Below are 16,834 nucleotides of genomic sequence, written 5' to 3' on the forward strand. Positions count from 1 at the left end.
TAGGTTCCTTCCAGTGCTTGGGTGCTGTGATTCTCTGATTCTATGAAACCGCTGCTATAGATCTACCATGCGGGTTCCACCACCTCTCCCGCCGTCCCGCCTTATATCCCTCCATACGCCTGCCTCTGTCCACCTCAGCCACTCGCTAGCCACCCTGCTCTCTTTCACTCCCTCCACCCTTCCCTCTTCACGATCCGCTCCTTGTTTTCTCGATCCTCCCCCGCCGGCAGCTCAATCCGCCCCCACTTTATTGCACCCTTCTGTCTCAGGCTTCTCTTTCTCACCCAGCAGCCCGATGGAGCTCACCATTCGCTATCACTGCCTCTGTCTTCGTGCTCGACGCTGCGCTGGTAAGTGTTGCGCTCCAGATTGCGGGCGCAGACGGTGAGCTGGCTGACGAGGGTGAACCCTTTGCTGTTGCTTCACCCCGTGCCTGAGAAGGTCTTGGTCACGGTGCCGGAATTCCACTTGACATCCACAGACCCCCGGGAAATAGCCGGTGACTAAGCAGGCGATGGTCAGGCTCACAAGGGGGGCTGCTGGGAATGTTACCAGAGCAGGGGAACACAGAGGGGGCTTGTGAGGACTCTGCCAAAGAGAAAGACAAAGCACGTGCCAGGGTATGCAGAATCTGCAAGCCAAGGAATGGCAGCGCTCCAACCTTGGAGGGCACCCTGCAGAGCTTGGCCAAAGTCCCGGGAGTCCTGGCTGTCAGCAGCCTACCTCCTTAGCCCACCAAACCAGCCTCCCTTCCAGAGTCGGGGTAGACCCTAGGAGCCCTGGAGCCAAACCCACTATCAAACACAAACCCTCTCATTCCTTGAGGAGCCTATAAAGCCTACAAAGAAACATCCGAATAGTATCATGTGGCTATCTTTGCCTTTCCAGGATGGGTCTGCGCTCAACTCAAGGAGAGGAGTGGGGGTTTTATGGATTAGACCCACCCCCCCGGCCACATGCCGAGAGGGGCAGGTGAGCTGATTTTCACCAGCATGCGAGGTGGGAGCTCAGCCGTGGCCCTTCTCCCCCGCAGAGCTGTGAACTTGCTCAGTGCCAGACTGCCTGTGGGTTAACAAAAGCCCAGCTAATGTTACCTACCACCACCTAAACGGTAAAGCTCTGCATCTCCATTAATGACGCTGTTGTAAATAGGACTATTAGTGACTTTAAAAAGTACCACCAGCACATGGACATAGAGGTCATAAGGGCACATTTTGGCCCTCTGCCTTGGGAAGCTCGCTGATTTAGACCAAGGGAGGTTGGGGACCAGAACTCCTTGGTTCCATCCCCCACTCCAGGGCATCAAAGTCTTCAGCCTCACCACAACCACCCTCATGGCCGGTTCACGAAAAGATCCCACCTGTGCTCGCCGGCCCCCATGGCCAAAACTCTGCAAAGAAACAACAAACAAGCAACCTCAGCAGAAAAGGGGAAGTAGAGACAAATGAAAGTTGTTTTTTCTGCCCTCGCATTCACACCCTCTCCGAGCCATTTTTCACACCTTCCTCGCAGACACAGCCCTGAAAGCTCCCAAGTGGGCGTTAGTGATTGATGACAATCTATAATTATCTCCCTGACCCTCTGTGAGAAGGAGAGGGGGTTTCCAACAGGCGGAGAAATTGAGACAAACAACCTAACTGACGCAGACCATAGCGGCACTCCCAGACAGCCCATCCTAATCGACAGGGCCGGACAGCAGCTCACCGTGGCTGAGGACTGGGTCGGTAAACGGGAGGAGAGGAGATGCTCTGGGGTGAGGAGAGAGGGTGCTTTAACCCTGTAAGAGTCAGCGTCTCCAAGGAAGGATCAAGTGAAGAGAGGGGAGCAGGACGCCTGGGTCTTGTGGGGCACAAGGCTTCCAGCAGGAGCTGGCTGGGAGTCAGGACGCTCGCAGGCTCTTCTGGCTGATGCCGAGAAGCGGGCGCTCAGAGCAGGAAGGGGCTCGGGGAGAGGAGTGTTGCCTGGTGCAGCAGATACAGGACTATGGAGCTCTGCTCTGCTCTGTGAAGGTGAGTGGTGTGTTCCTGGGTCAGGCTGCACCACAGAGCTCCCCATGCAGCAGGGACAGGAGGACAACACACGACAGCGGAAGGGGGGAGCAGCGTAGGTCGTAGTCCATCAATCAGCTGAGAGCACAGCCTGGAAAGGGGCTCAGACATGGGCAAGCGGGCGGCTCCACCGCACAAGCCAGGGCCACCAGCAGAGCCAAATGTGCTGGGCTGAGTCGACAGGAGAAATGGGTCAGGAGTGAAGGACAACAGCAGAGCTATGGGAGCCCTGGGCTGTGACTCAGCGGTGAGGGGGACTAGCAGGGCTGGGGGAGCCCAGGGCTTGGCTGACAGGGGCTGTGGGTTGGCAGTGAGGGGGACTAGCAGGGCTGGGGGAGCCCAGGGCCGGGCTGACAGGGGCTGTGACTCAGCAGTGAGGGGGACTAGCAGGGCTGAAGGACCCCAGGGCTGGGCTGACAGGGGCTGTGGGTTGGCAGTGAGGGGGACTAGCAGGGCTGGGGGACCCCAGGGCTGGGCTGGCAGGGGCTGTGGGTTGGCAGTGAGGGGGACTAGCAGGGCTGGGGGAGCCCAGGGCTGGGCTGACAGGGGCTGTGGGTTGGCAGTGAGGGGGACTAGCAGGGCTGGGGGATCCCAGGGCTGGGCTGACAGGGGCTGTGGGTTGGCAGTGAGGGGGACTAGCAGGGCTGGGGGAGCCCAGGACTGGGCTGACAGGGGCTGTGGATTGGCAGTGAGGGGGACTAGCAGGGCTGGGGGACCCCAGGGCTGGGCTGACAGGGGCTGTGGGTTGGCAGTGAGGGGGACTAGCAGGGCTGGGGGACCCCAGGGCTGGGCTGACAGGGGCTGTGGGTTGGCAGTGAGGGGGACTAGCAGGGCTGGAGGACCCCAGGGCTGGGCTGAGAGGGGCTGTGGGATGGCAGTGAGGGGGACTAGCAGGGCTGGGGGACCCCAGGGCTGGGCTGGCAGGGGCTGTGGGTTGGCAGTGAGGGGGACTAGCAGGGCTGGGGGAGCCCAGGGCTGGGCTGGCAGGGGCTGTGGGTTGGCAGTGAGGGGGACTAGCAGGGCTGGAGGACCCCAGGGCTGGGCTGACAGGGGCTGTGGGTTGGCAGTGAGGGGGACTAGCAGGGCTGGGGGACCCCAGGGCTGGGCTGGCAGGGGCTGTGGGTTGGCAGTGAGGGGGACTAGCAGGGCTGGGGGAGCCCAGGGCTGGGCTGGCAGGGGCTGTGGGTTGGCAGTGAGGGGGACTAGCAGGGCTGGGGGACCCCAGGGCTGGGCTGACAGGGGCTGTGGGTTGGCAGTGAGGGGGACTAGCAGGGCTGGGGGAGCCCAGGGCTGGGCTGGCAGGGGCTGTGGATTGGCAGTGAGGGGGACTAGCAGGGCTGGGGGAGCCCAGGACTGGGCTGACAGGGGCTGTGGATTGGCAGTGAGGGGGACTAGCAGGGCTGGGGGACCCCAGGGCTGGGCTGACAGGGGCTGTGGGTTGGCAGTGAGGGGGACTAGCAGGGCTGGGGGACCCCAGGGCTGGGCTGACAGGGGCTGTGGGTTGGCAGTGAGGGGGACTAGCAGGGCTGGAGGACCCCAGGGCTGGGCTGACAGGGGCTGTGGGTTGGCAGTGAGGGGGACTAGCAGGGCTGGGGGAGCCCAGGGCTGGGCTGACAGGGGCTGTGGGTTGGCAGTGAGGGGGACTAGCAGGGCTGGAGGACCCCAGGGCTGGGCTGACAGGGGCTGTGGGTTGGCAGTGAGGGGACTAGCAGGGCTGGGGGAGCCCAGGGCTGGGCTGAGAGGGGCTGTGGGTTGGCAGTGAGGGGACTAGCAGGACTGGGGGACCCCAGGGCTGGGCTGAGAGGGGCTGTGGGTTGTCAGTGAGGGGGACTAGCAGGGCTGGAGGACCCCAGGGCTGGGCTGACAGGGGCTGTGGATTGGCAGTGAGGGGACTAGCAGGGCTGGGGGACCCCAGGGCTGGGCTGGCAGGGGCTGTGGGTTGGCAGTGAGGGGGACTAGCAGGGCTGGGGGAGCCCAGGGCTGGGCTGACAGGGGCTGTGGGTTGGCAGTGAGGGGGACTAGCAGGGCTGGGGGATCCCAGGGCTGGGCTGACAGGGGCTGTGGGTTGGCAGTGAGGGGGACTAGCAGGGCTGGGGGAGCCCAGGACTGGGCTGACAGGGGCTGTGGATTGGCAGTGAGGGGGACTAGCAGGGCTGGGGGACCCCAGGGCTGGGCTGACAGGGGCTGTGGGTTGGCAGTGAGGGGGACTAGCAGGGCTGGGGGACCCCAGGGCTGGGCTGACAGGGGCTGTGGGTTGGCAGTGAGGGGGACTAGCAGGGCTGGAGGACCCCAGGGCTGGGCTGAGAGGGGCTGTGGGATGGCAGTGAGGGGGACTAGCAGGGCTGGGGGACCCCAGGGCTGGGCTGGCAGGGGCTGTGGGTTGGCAGTGAGGGGGACTAGCAGGGCTGGGGGAGCCCAGGGCTGGGCTGGCAGGGGCTGTGGGTTGGCAGTGAGGGGGACTAGCAGGGCTGGAGGACCCCAGGGCTGGGCTGACAGGGGCTGTGGGTTGGCAGTGAGGGGGACTAGCAGGGCTGGGGGACCCCAGGGCTGGGCTGGCAGGGGCTGTGGGTTGGCAGTGAGGGGGACTAGCAGGGCTGGGGGAGCCCAGGGCTGGGCTGGCAGGGGCTGTGGGTTGGCAGTGAGGGGGACTAGCAGGGCTGGGGGACCCCAGGGCTGGGCTGACAGGGGCTGTGGGTTGGCAGTGAGGGGGACTAGCAGGGCTGGGGGAGCCCAGGGCTGGGCTGGCAGGGGCTGTGGATTGGCAGTGAGGGGGACTAGCAGGGCTGGGGGAGCCCAGGACTGGGCTGACAGGGGCTGTGGATTGGCAGTGAGGGGGACTAGCAGGGCTGGGGGACCCCAGGGCTGGGCTGACAGGGGCTGTGGGTTGGCAGTGAGGGGGACTAGCAGGGCTGGGGGACCCCAGGGCTGGGCTGACAGGGGCTGTGGGTTGGCAGTGAGGGGGACTAGCAGGGCTGGAGGACCCCAGGGCTGGGCTGACAGGGGCTGTGGGTTGGCAGTGAGGGGGACTAGCAGGGCTGGGGGAGCCCAGGGCTGGGCTGACAGGGGCTGTGGGTTGGCAGTGAGGGGGACTAGCAGGGCTGGAGGACCCCAGGGCTGGGCTGACAGGGGCTGTGGGTTGGCAGTGAGGGGACTAGCAGGGCTGGGGGAGCCCAGGGCTGGGCTGAGAGGGGCTGTGGGTTGGCAGTGAGGGGACTAGCAGGACTGGGGGACCCCAGGGCTGGGCTGAGAGGGGCTGTGGGTTGTCAGTGAGGGGGACTAGCAGGGCTGGAGGACCCCAGGGCTGGGCTGACAGGGGCTGTGGATTGGCAGTGAGGGGACTAGCAGGGCTGGAGGACCCCAGGGCTGGGCTGACAGGGGCTGTGGATTGGCCGTGAGGGGACTAGCAGGGCTGGGGGAGCCCAGGGCTGGGCTGACAGGGGCTGTGGGTTGGCCGTGAGGGGGACTAGCAGGGCTGGGGGACCCCAGGGCTGGGCTGAGAGGGGCTGTGGGTTGGCAGTGAGGGGGACTAGCAGGGCTGGGGGACCCTAGGGCTGGGCTGAGAGGGGCTGTGGATTGGCAGTGAGGGGGACCAGCAGGGCTGGGGGACCCCAGGGCCGGGCTGACAGAGGCTGTGGGTTGGCCGTGAGGGGGACTAGCAGGGCTGGGGGACCCCAGGGCTGGGCTGAGAGGGGCTGTGGATTGGGAGTCAGGGGGACTAGCAGGGCTGGGGGAGCCCAGAGCTGGGCTGAGAGGGGCTGTGGGTTGGCAGTGAGGGGACTAGCAGGGCTGGAGGACCCCAGGGCTGGGCTGACAGGGGCTGTGGGTTGGCAGTGAGGGGACTAGCAGGGCTGGAGGACCCCAGGGCTGGGCTGACAGGGGCTGTGGGTTGGCAGTGAGGGGGACTAGCAGGGCTGGGGGACCCCAGGGCTGGGCTGACAGGGGCTGTGGGTTGGCAGTGAGGGGGACTAGCAGGGCTGCGGGACCCCAGGGCTGGGCTGACAGGGGCTGTGGGTTGGCAGTGAGGGGACTAGCAGGGCTGGAGGACCCCAGGGCCGGGCTGACAGGGGCTGTGGGATGGCAGTGAGGGGGACTAGCAGGGCTAGGGGACCCCAGGGCTGGGCTGGCAGGGGCTGTGGGTTGGCAGTGAGGGGGACTAGCAGGGCTGGAGGACCCCAGGGCTGGGCTGACAGGGGCTGTGGGTTGGCCGTGAGGGGACTAGCAGGGCTGGGGGAGCCCAGGGCTGGGCTGACAGGGGCTGTGGGTTGGCCGTGAGGGGACTAGCAGGGCTGGAGGACCCCAGGGCCGGGCTGACAGGGGCTGTGGATTGGGAGTGAGGGGACTAGCAGGGCTGGGGGAGCCCAGGGCTGGGCTGACAGGGGCTGTGGATTGGCAGTGAGGGGACTGGCAGGGCTGGAGGACCCCAGGGCTGGGCTGAGAGGGGCTGTGGATTCGGAGTCAGGGGGACTAGCAGGGCTGGGGGAGCCCAGGGCTGGGCTGACAGGGGCTGTGGGATGGCAGTGAGGGGGACTAGCAGGGCTGGGGGACCCCAGGGCCGGGCTGACAGCGGCTGTGGGTTGGCAGTGAGGGGGACTAGCAGGGCTGGGGGAGCCCAGGGCCAGGCTGACAGGGGCTGTGGATTGGCAGTGAGGGGGACTAGCAGGGCTGGGGGACCCCAGGGCTGGGCTGACAGGGGCTGTGGGTTGGCAGTGAGGGGACTAGCAGGGCTGGGGGAGCCCAGGGCTGGGCTGAGAGCGGCTGTGGATTGGGAGTCAGGGGGACTAGCAGGGCTGGGGGACCCCAGGGCTGGGCTGGCAGGGGCTGTGGGTTGGCCGTGAGGGGACTAGCAGGGCTGGGGGACCCCAGGGCTGGGCTGAGAGGGGCTGTGGGTTGGCAGTGAGGGGGACTAGCAGGGCTGGGGGAGCCCAGGGCTGGGCTGACAGGGGCTGTGGGTTGGCAGTGAGGGGGACTAGCAGGGCTGGAGGACCCCAGGGCTGGGCTGACAGGGGCTGTGGATTGGGAGTCAGGGGGACTAGCAGGGCTGGGGGAGCCCAGGGCTGGGCTGACAGGGGCTGTGGGTTGGCAGTGAGGGGGACTAGCAGGGCTGGAGGACCCCAGGGCTGGGCTGACAGGGGCTGTGGATTGGGAGTGAGGGGACTAGCAGGGCTGGGGGAGCCCAGGGCTGGGCTGACAGGGGCTGTGGGTTGGCAGTGAGGGGACTAGCAGGGCTAGGGGACCCCAGGGCTGGGCTGACAGGGGCTGTGGATTGGCAGTGAGGGGGACTAGCAGGGCTGGAGGACCCCAGGGCTGGGCTGACAGGGGCTGTGGGTTGGCAGTGAGGGGACTAGCAGGGCTGGAGGACCCCAGGGCTGGGCTGACAGGGGCTGTGGGATGGCAGTGAGGGGGACTAGCAGGGCTAGGGGACCCCAGGGCTGTGCTGACAGGGGCTGTGGATTGGCAGTGAGGGGGACTAGCAGGGCTGGAGGACCCCAGGGCTGGGCTGACAGGGGCTGTGGATTGGGAGTGAGGGGACTAGCAGGGCTGGGGGAGCCCAGGGCTGGGCTGACAGGGGCTGTGGATTGGCAGTGAGGGGGACTAGCAGGGCTGGGGGAGCCCAGGGCTGGGCTGAGAGGGGCTGTGGATTGGGAGTCAGGGGGACTAGCAGGGCTGGGGGAGTTGACAGGGGCTGTGGGTTGGCAGTGAGGGGGACTAGCAGGGCTGGAGAACCCCAGGGCTGGGCTGACAGGGGCTGTGGATTGGCAGTGAGGGGGACTAGCAGGGCTGGGGGAGTCCAGGGCTGGGCTGAGAGGGGATGCAGGTTAAGGCTGAGAGGTACCTGCAGAGTTGAGGGAGCCCACAACTAGGCTCTCAGGTGGTGGCTGATGTGGAATGAGGGGCTGGGAAAATAATTATAATTTCAGCTGCCAAATTGATACAGGCGCAAAAAGTGGGATTTCCAGACCCACCCAGTTCCCCCTTTGAAGATAATCGGCTGCGAGTCACACTGTGTCCAAATCACCTGAGTTGTGCGTATTTCTGTTGATGCTCAGAACACCTTTTCCATAACACTTGTGGCGGGGAGAGGGGAGGGGCCTGTCACAGGAAGTTCGGAAAATCGTAGAACATTAGAAGTGGAAGGGACCTGGAGAGGTCATCGGGTCCAGTCCCCTGTCCTCATGGCAGGACCAAGCACTGTCCAGCATCTCTAGACCATCTCCGATAGGCATCTATCTAACCCGCTCTTAAACATCTCTGAAGGTGGGTCCATCACCAGTACTGAAGAAGAATTGTACCCATAACCCCAGCCCTGGTGCTAACCCCATCCCTCACTGTGACTCACCAGGCTTGCGGGGTGCCAGTTGGGAATCCCGCATCCCAGCAGCAAAAGTGTTGATTGTTTTGGAAAATTACCCCTCGAGTTTGGTACCCAGAATCTGACAGGCTCCCCCTGGGAACAGGCAGCAGGACCAGGTGGAGTCCCAGTGGTTAAATGCCTCTGAAATTGGTAGAAAGCCAACCACAACGGGTCAAACATTGCCCTTGAGAATGGGAAGGTCTTTGACGCTGAGCATTCAGCCAAAGCACTTGATTCTGCTCTGCAATCCCTAGCACTTCACCGCCCCATCTGACCCGAAGTGTTAACCCTGACTCCTCCTCCCCTGGCGATAAGCCTACCTCTAATTGGCCTGCGAGGGCATTGGAGAAGTGAAAGGCCATCGTTGTGTCTCTGCAGCACTGAGTGGAAAGGAGGCCCTGGTGACAGAGAGAGTGTGCTCAGCCCCATGTGATTGGAGGGCCGACACCCAGCTGACTCTGTGGCACAGTCTCTGCTCCTGTCTGCGCGACACCCCCTTGAGATTGTGTCGCAGAGTTAGGACGCCATCCTGGGGGCCTGCGCTCATGGGGAATGCGCTCAGGAGGGGCTGAATCTTACGGTTTCCCATCTCTCCCTTTTGCAGCTCGTGCCACAGCACCATCCGTCTTCCCCCTGACCTCCTGCCCTGGTGAAGCCACCACCTCCCAGGTCACCTTCGGGTGCCTGGTCAAAGGATATTTCCCAGAGCCGGCCACTGTACAGTGGAGCCCCAGCTCTGCCTCGAGCGGAGCGAAGACCTACCCTTCCATGCAAAACCCATCCACCAGCCTCTACTCGCTCAGCAGCCAGGTCATTGTGCCAGCCAGCAGCTGGGAGTCTGACACCTTTCGCTGCACGGTGAAGCACAACCCCACCAGCTCCAGCATCACCAAGGAAATCCCAAGTAGGGACGGCTCGAAACACAGTGGGGAATGGAAGTAGTCTCTTGGGTCCCTCTTGTGGTGACAGCTGCAGAGAGAGGGGAGGGGAACCTGCCAGTCCCGTGAGCTGGTGGAATTGCTGCTGTGGGTGTTGAGAATGGAAAAGAAGACATGCCACGAAGGGCTGGGCTGACTGGGCTTAGGTGGACAGTGTTGGATCTGGGGAGGGATTGAGAGACCAGGCACAGAAAGGTGGAGAAACGAGAGGAGAGAAACCAGGCAGAGAGGAGTGATGGGCGAAGCAATGCAGGGAAAGAGATGCTCTCAGAAAAGGGAACCATGCGGACGGGAGTGGGGGGTTGGATGGGGACAGACGTGCTGCAAGGAGAGGGCTGCAGGGCTCAGCGTGCAGCAGGAAGAGCAGGGTTCCATGCAGCACAGAGAGCACTCAGCATCGTGGAACAGGGACTGGGAGGCTCATCAGGGTCTCTACGACTTTTAACGCCTGTCACCCTTCTCCCAGAGAGCAAGCCTGTTAAACCGCAGCCGCCCGAGGTGCACGTCTTCCACTCCTCATGCACCACCAAGCCAGGCACCATCCACCTGCTCTGCCTCATCTCTGGCTTCGCCCCCCTGCCCGTCAACGTGGAATGGCTGGTGGACAGTGTGCCCGGAGTACTTCACGGGGTAACTGCCCCTCCCAGGCAGGACGCCAATGGACGCACTTTCAGCACCCACAGCAATGCCAGTGTCTCCCAGGACGAGTTCATGGAGGACAAGAAGTACACCTGCAGGGTGTTCCACCCAGCCACGAGAAGCACTCTGGAGGACCATGCCCGCAAGTGCACAGGTGATACTGCCCTGGGCGAGACTGCCTGGGAAGGAGAGGGGGTGTCTGGGCTGGGCTTGAGGGAGGACACAAATAGGGGGTATGAAGACTGGGGTGGGCTTGACCAAGGGACACCTGGTGTCACGGCTCATGTGGACTCTCCTGTCTCCTGAAGGAACAACTACTTCGAGCAACATCCAGGTCTTCCTGGTGCCCCCGGATCCTGCTGAACTGTATGTGGACCACAGACCCAAGCTCACCTGCCTGGTCATCAACCTGCCTAGCAACACGGATCTGACGGTGGTCTGGTCCAAGAAGAAACCAGGGTCCATTACCCCTCTACCCCTCAGAACGACAGAGCAGCACAACCGCACCTACACTGCTTCCATTTCCCTAAGTATCCCCTCCGGCGAGTGGCTGGATGGAGAGACCTACACCTGCAAAGTGGAGCACGTAGAGCTGCCCTCACCCATTATCAAATCCATCTCCAAAAAGCCAGGTAAGAGGAGGGGAGGGTTCCTAATGGGAGAGATCCCTGTTCCAGGCCCCAGGAGGGAGGGTTGGCCCTTAAGCGGAAGCCCCAACCCCAAACAACCTGGGATCCCAGCTATACAACCCTGTGCGTTCCCATATGAAGTGGAGAACATCCTGCCTCCCACGCTGCCCAACGGGGGTACCTGCCAGAGAGAGAGGCGTTTCCTATCCCCCACTCACACACACACACAAACACATGCAAAGAGGACCCATGTTCCCCAACGCAGTGACATGCATAACCTCACCTGTGTCCTTTATCCCCACCCACCCAAGGCAAGGGCTCTTCTCCCGGCGTCTACCTCCTACGCCCCCACAATGAGGAGCTGAATGGAAATGGAGACACCGTCAGCATCACCTGCCTCGTGCGGGGCTTCTACCCCGAGGACGTCTCTGTGAGGTGGATGGAGAACCACCAACCCAGCGACACCGGCAAAGTTGTCACCACCCCACCCATGAAGGAAGGAGATGGGGACTCAAAGTACTTCCTCTATAGCAAGCTGAAAGTCAGGAAGGTCGACTGGAAGGAAGGAATCGTTTACACCTGCATGGTCGTCCATGAAGCCCTGCCCATCAAGTTCACTCAACGCAGCGTCAGCAGCAGCCCTGGTAAATGAAGATGGCTCCTCCCACCCTGCTGCTAGCATTGTCCAGTAGAACTTCCTGTAAATAAATTCTGTGCCCTCAGTGACAACAAGTGAATAAATGGAACTAGTGTGAGCTCACCCCCAGGTCTCCCTGTTGTGGTTTCACTGGCTGGAGTGTGGGGGTTACCCAAGGTTGTCAAGGTTTCATGTTGAGAGTTTGCAAATGCTAAGAATCTCCAAGGCTGGAGATGCTATTACCATGCATCGGTGTGGCTGGGTACTTATAAACCATGAATGAATGGGTAGCTACATGGATAGAAGCCATGGAAGGAAGAGTGGGTAGATGCAAGGGTTCAAGAGATAGCAGGAAAGATGAGCAGATACATGACTGGATGCCACTGAAAGAAGGGAGAGTTAATTCCTTAGAAGAAAGGATTAGTTAACATGGATGGGTGGATGCCATGGAAAGAAGGATAGGATGATAACATGAGAGGAAGACAGTTTCATTCCAAGGAAGAAGGGACAGGTGGATACACTGGAAGGAAGGACAGTTTGAAACCATTGAACAAAGGACAGGTTTTTGCCATGGTTGGAAGGATGCCTTGCCACATGGGTAGATCTCGTGGAAAGAAGGATGGGTAGATACAAGGGTTTGAAGATATGGAAGGACGGATCAGTAGATGACAAGGAAAGAGGGACAGTAAGGTGCCATGGAAGGAAGGAAAATGGGTTTACACCAGGAAGGAAGGATGGGTTGATTCCGTGGAAAGGAGAGTGTGTAGATACAACAGTTGATGACATGGAAAGAAGGATGGGTAGACATATGGCTGAATGCCATGAAAGAAAGGGTGGGTTCATGCCTTGGAAGGAAAGCTGGGTAGATATATCATGGAAGCAATGTTGGAGATGGGGCAAGAGGGACAGTTGTATGGTTGCATGCACACTGCTGAGGCACAGATATTTTTCAAGCCCAGATCAAGTGGATGGCCAGGTGGCCCTGTTTGATGGGTAAAGGCATACTTCTGAGAGAAGCACTATCAGATCAACAGATATTGCAGAGAGAGACAGAAAGATTCTTATTCTTATTCTTATTCTTATTCTTATTCTTATTGAATCAGAGAAGGAGCTAAGGTCAGGACCTTCTTGGGCTGGATATGGCATAGGGACAGTGGGAAAGAGTTCATATCTCCAAGCAAAAACCCCTAATAGAGAAAGAGGGAGAAGAAAGAGAGGCAACAGGACAGGAAGGGAACTATCCAAGCTCTCGTTACTTATCAAGCTAGAAGCAGAACCCAGGTTTGCTAAGTATCGGAGGGGTAGCCGTGTTAGTCTGGATCCGTAACAGCAACGAAGGGTCCTGTGGCACTTATAGACTCACAGAAAAGTTTTGAGCATGAGCTTTCGTGAGCACAGACTCACTTCATCAGATGCTGGTCATGGAAATCTTCGTTGCTGTTACAGGTTTTCTAAGGGGGACTAGACTGTGCTTACACTGAGAAAACGATGGATGGACAGTTCTCAGAGGACAGGCGTGTACCAATGCATATATCGATGGTGATGGTTCGGTAAACCTATGATGAAGGATTCAGGGATGCCCATTCAAAATGAAGGGATGGATAAATGGATAGTTACATGTGGATTGTGGAGAATGTGTGGAAAGGGATGTGGATGGAAGGATGGATGGATGGGAGCAAAGACAGTGTATCAATACCAAAGGGGATGAATGGTTATAGGAAAATCAGAATAGTTGGGGATGGATGGATGAATGGATGATCTGGTACAGAAGTTGAGTAATAGGTAAGGATGAATGTTGGTGTATATGGAAATGGAAGGATGGGAGATTGTATATATCTGGCAAAGGATGGATGAGTGTTCATCGAACAGATGGTGATGGACTGTGGGAGTGGATGATATATAAAGGAGTGGACAAAGGAGTGGAAGATATGCATGGCAGATGTGAATGAGGAGGGTGGGAGGGAGGGAGGGAGGGACAGAGAGAAGAACAGAAGGTAGATCAATGGAAGGAAGGAGGAAGGGACGGATGTGGGGTAGGAGGATGGATATGAGTAAGTCAATATGGATGGAAGGAAGATATAGATGATAGTGGATAGAGATAAGGATAAGTGGACCATGGTTGCCTGGGTGGGCAAACCATCCCTGCCACTTCATTGAGGTGAGATCTTCTCCAGACTATAACTAATATATCAGAATCAGCATTTACCCTACATCACTCCCACCCCAGAGAGGAATAGATGGCCCATGGGGAATTTCTGGACAGAGTCGGTAGGAGGAGATAATACAAATTCCCATACTCTACCACACACATCTCCTCTATTGCCGAGGAGGCAAAAGGCTCTTCCTCCACCACTGACCCTCAGGAGCAGCTGGGGAAGGGGAGATAGGAAACATACAGCAAATACCCCACAGCAGGGATCGCTTCCAGGGACCCATTCCCTGCAAAGTAACAGCTGTACTAGGCTGTTGTATGGAGCACACACTATGGAATGCCGAAGATAAATTCTCTATAGCTCCATTGACAAAATGGACCCACTCAGAAGGTGGGACAAACAACACAGGTTCCCCTATGGGACCCACACCACCCCTGTGTCCTACCCAGCCTCACACTCATACACCTCCGTGTCATGAGTGCATCAGCCCCAGGGATGGCTGTGTGAGCGCAGAGTTAGAACCCACAAGTGCCAACTGCCAAGTCACACCTGTTATGATAGCCTGGGTACACTGCAGTGGCGGTCTTTGGGTTGTTATCCTGGAGGCAGCACAGTTGCTGAAGAGACACACAGAGGAAGAGAGGGAAGGGTTGGCAGAGAGAGAGAGACAGAGAGACAGAGAGAGAGAGAGAGGGGTTAAGTCCAGTGTAGATAAACACATACAGAAGACAAAATGACCCAGAGACCCTCCCACCTGGGCTGTCACGTTTGTACAGAGAAAGAGACACACAAGACAGAGAGACACGAATATGCACCCACACCATCCGATGCACCAGTTCTTCAGACTTCTCTAGGGACCACCACCGTTCATATCAGAGAGAACCCTTCGTGTCATTGCAGTTGCTAGACAAAGGGAGGGAAAATCTATTGGTGAGAGAAGGATAAAGGTGTTTAGGTTTGCATGGCTAAAGGGATGTGTCTCTGCATGGATGGACGGATGGATGAATGGATAGATGGGAATGTCTAGAGATGGAAGGCAAGGGCATGACTGAATGAAGGGAGCATTTGTTATGGGGTGGGAGAAAGGAGCATGGAGGGATCAGCAGATTGTAGAGATAGATGGATGGAGGAATGTATGTAAGGATGGATGGGTGGGTCAATGGCTTCTAATTATGACTAGATGGATGTATCCTGAGGTGGATGGGTGGAGGGGTACGTCTGGTGATGATTGGGTGGATGGAGATATTTAGGGATGGGTGGGAGAAGGGTGCCTCTAGGGATGAAGAGATGGTGGAGAGAGATGGATGGAAGCACGGGTGGGTGGGTGATGAGGTGTTTCAATGGTTTCTGGTTCTGCATGGAGAGATGGCCCAAGAGATGGATGGATAGAGGTGTTTGTGTTGGGCTGCTTGGGGAGATGGAGGTGTTTAGAAATGCTCTGATGCTTCAATGGGTGATTTGTGATCATGGAAGGATGGAGGGATCTAGAGGTGGATGTGCAGAGAAGCTCAGGTGGAAGGATGGATATGTCTAGGGATAGATTGGTGGATGGCTAAATGGTTTGTGGTCAGGTATCAATAGGAGAGGTGAGTAGACATGGATGGGGTAGCGAGTAGATTGTTGGGTGAGCCTAAGAATATATTGATGGATCAATGGATGACTTGTAATTATGTGTGATGGACATATTGATCGACAGAAGGGAAGAAAGGCATAGAAAGAATGATAGAGGTGTCTCAGGATGAACTGATGGATGGATAGCTGCTTTGTGGCCAAGAATGACTAAAAGGGTGAGCAGGGATGGATGGATGTACCTCAAGAGGAGGGGATGGATCGTGGGGTGGATGGATGGATCAAGAGATGGGAGAGTGCAGGCATAGAGAGATGGACGTATCTTGGATATATCAGTGAGTGGTTTATGATCATGGATGGATGGATGGATCCAGGAAGGATTGGGTGGGGAGGCATGGATGAATGTCTTGACTAAACTGTTGGTTAAGTGAAGACCGAAAGGTGGATGAATGGCTTGTGGGGATGGTGGAAGGGAGGGGAGATGATGGATGGACACAGGGATAGGTGAGTGAAGGGATGGTCAGATGGGTGGAGAGTGGAATAAACAGGCTGGTCTTGGATAGACAGACCAAACGCTCTCTGTGACAGTGGCTGACCCAGATTTGATCTCTCTATCTCCCACCCAACAGAGGCCATTGTGTCAGGTGAATTTTGCAGCGAGGAAGGTGACGAGGAGTTGGATGGCCTCTGGAGCACCGTCTCGGTCTTCATCACCCTTTTCCTCCTGAGCGTGTGCTACAGCGCCACAGTGACCCTCTTCAAGGTGAGAAAAGATTGAGTGTACCAACAGAGGCATGAACCAGTTTAGCACAGCAGAGAGCAGACTGGAAGGCAAAGAAAGAATGGAGGAATGGAAGAGACAGAAGAAAGGTTGCAAGAGACGGACAATGAAGTAAGGAAGGAAGGAAGGAAGGAACACAGGATGGAATGTCACAGATGTACAGAAATGGCTCCGTAGTCATGACCCCCTCTCACGCTTACCCTTTGTACCTTCCCCCAACACAGGTGAAGTGGCTGTTTTCCACGGTGGTGCAACTGAAGCAGGCCAGTGGCCCTGAGTACAAAAATGTGATCCAGCGCATGGTGTAACGACCGACGCCGGCTTTCTCCAGAGACATAGGGACGGAGCTGCCGACTCCTTTGGCATCAACACCCTGAGTCCCACAGCTGCCCCTCACCAGTGCTAAGTCCTGGCAGAAACCTCTGGGGGGGACCAAGAGAGTCACCCCAGATGACCTAAACAGACCTCTGCCACTGGCACCACTGCTCTGCTGGGAGTAGGGTCAGCTCATCTCACCCGGCAAACCAGTGACCCAAGTACAGAAAGAACATGTCCCACTTTCCACCCTCCTGAACTCAACTGTCCCCTGCTATGGGACAGGGTCAGGACCAGGGCCCACTCGTGGGGAGAGTGCCCATGTTCCATTCCCTGCCCCACTGAGCCAGCTAGTTCCTCATGCTGGGTCTGGATTAAAGCCGATGCCACTTAGTGGGGAAGGACCCTTTGCCCCTTTGGCTGCCCCCTGATACTCTCGACTTGGGGCTGGATCGAAAAGGATTGTGTCGCTGTTGCTCTGAACGTTGTACATTTAGCTCCTGGCTATCTTCTTGTGATTTTTGGGGTGACCATAAATACATACATTTTCCACACAGGATCACTGGTATTCAGAGCTTTCCATCCCTGACTTGCAGAGACCTAGGAGACTCACCACTGTGTCTGTAGTGAGCATGACATGGTCTGAAGAACAGCCTGGGATGCCCCCTACACTGATCCCCATGACACATGGGGGTCTCCAACAGGGCCCACCCCCTTTTGAACACCCCTCTGGCTGTGTTCTCTTCAGAGTTCTGAGGGTGGGATCTGACTAG

The 16,834-nt window shown here is 58.5% G+C and overlaps 1 gene segment (V, D, J or C); it reads left to right on the plus strand.

The window, feature by feature from the left end:
• Positions 1–295: 295 nt before the first annotated feature.
• On the plus strand, positions 296–16,620 carry LOC142004586 (immunoglobulin heavy constant gamma 2-like). The segment is given in 8 exon segments: positions 296–350; positions 1,866–2,009; positions 9,005–9,304; positions 9,805–10,131; positions 10,286–10,609; positions 10,918–11,250; positions 15,595–15,728; positions 15,971–16,620. Coding segments are annotated over 8 exon segments (1,701 nt in total).
• The last annotated feature ends 214 nt before the right edge of the window (positions 16,621–16,834 follow it).

This window comes from Carettochelys insculpta, chromosome 32, assembly GCF_033958435.1.
Source record: "Carettochelys insculpta isolate YL-2023 chromosome 32, ASM3395843v1, whole genome shotgun sequence".
Classification (NCBI taxonomy): domain Eukaryota; kingdom Metazoa; phylum Chordata; order Testudines; family Carettochelyidae; genus Carettochelys; species Carettochelys insculpta.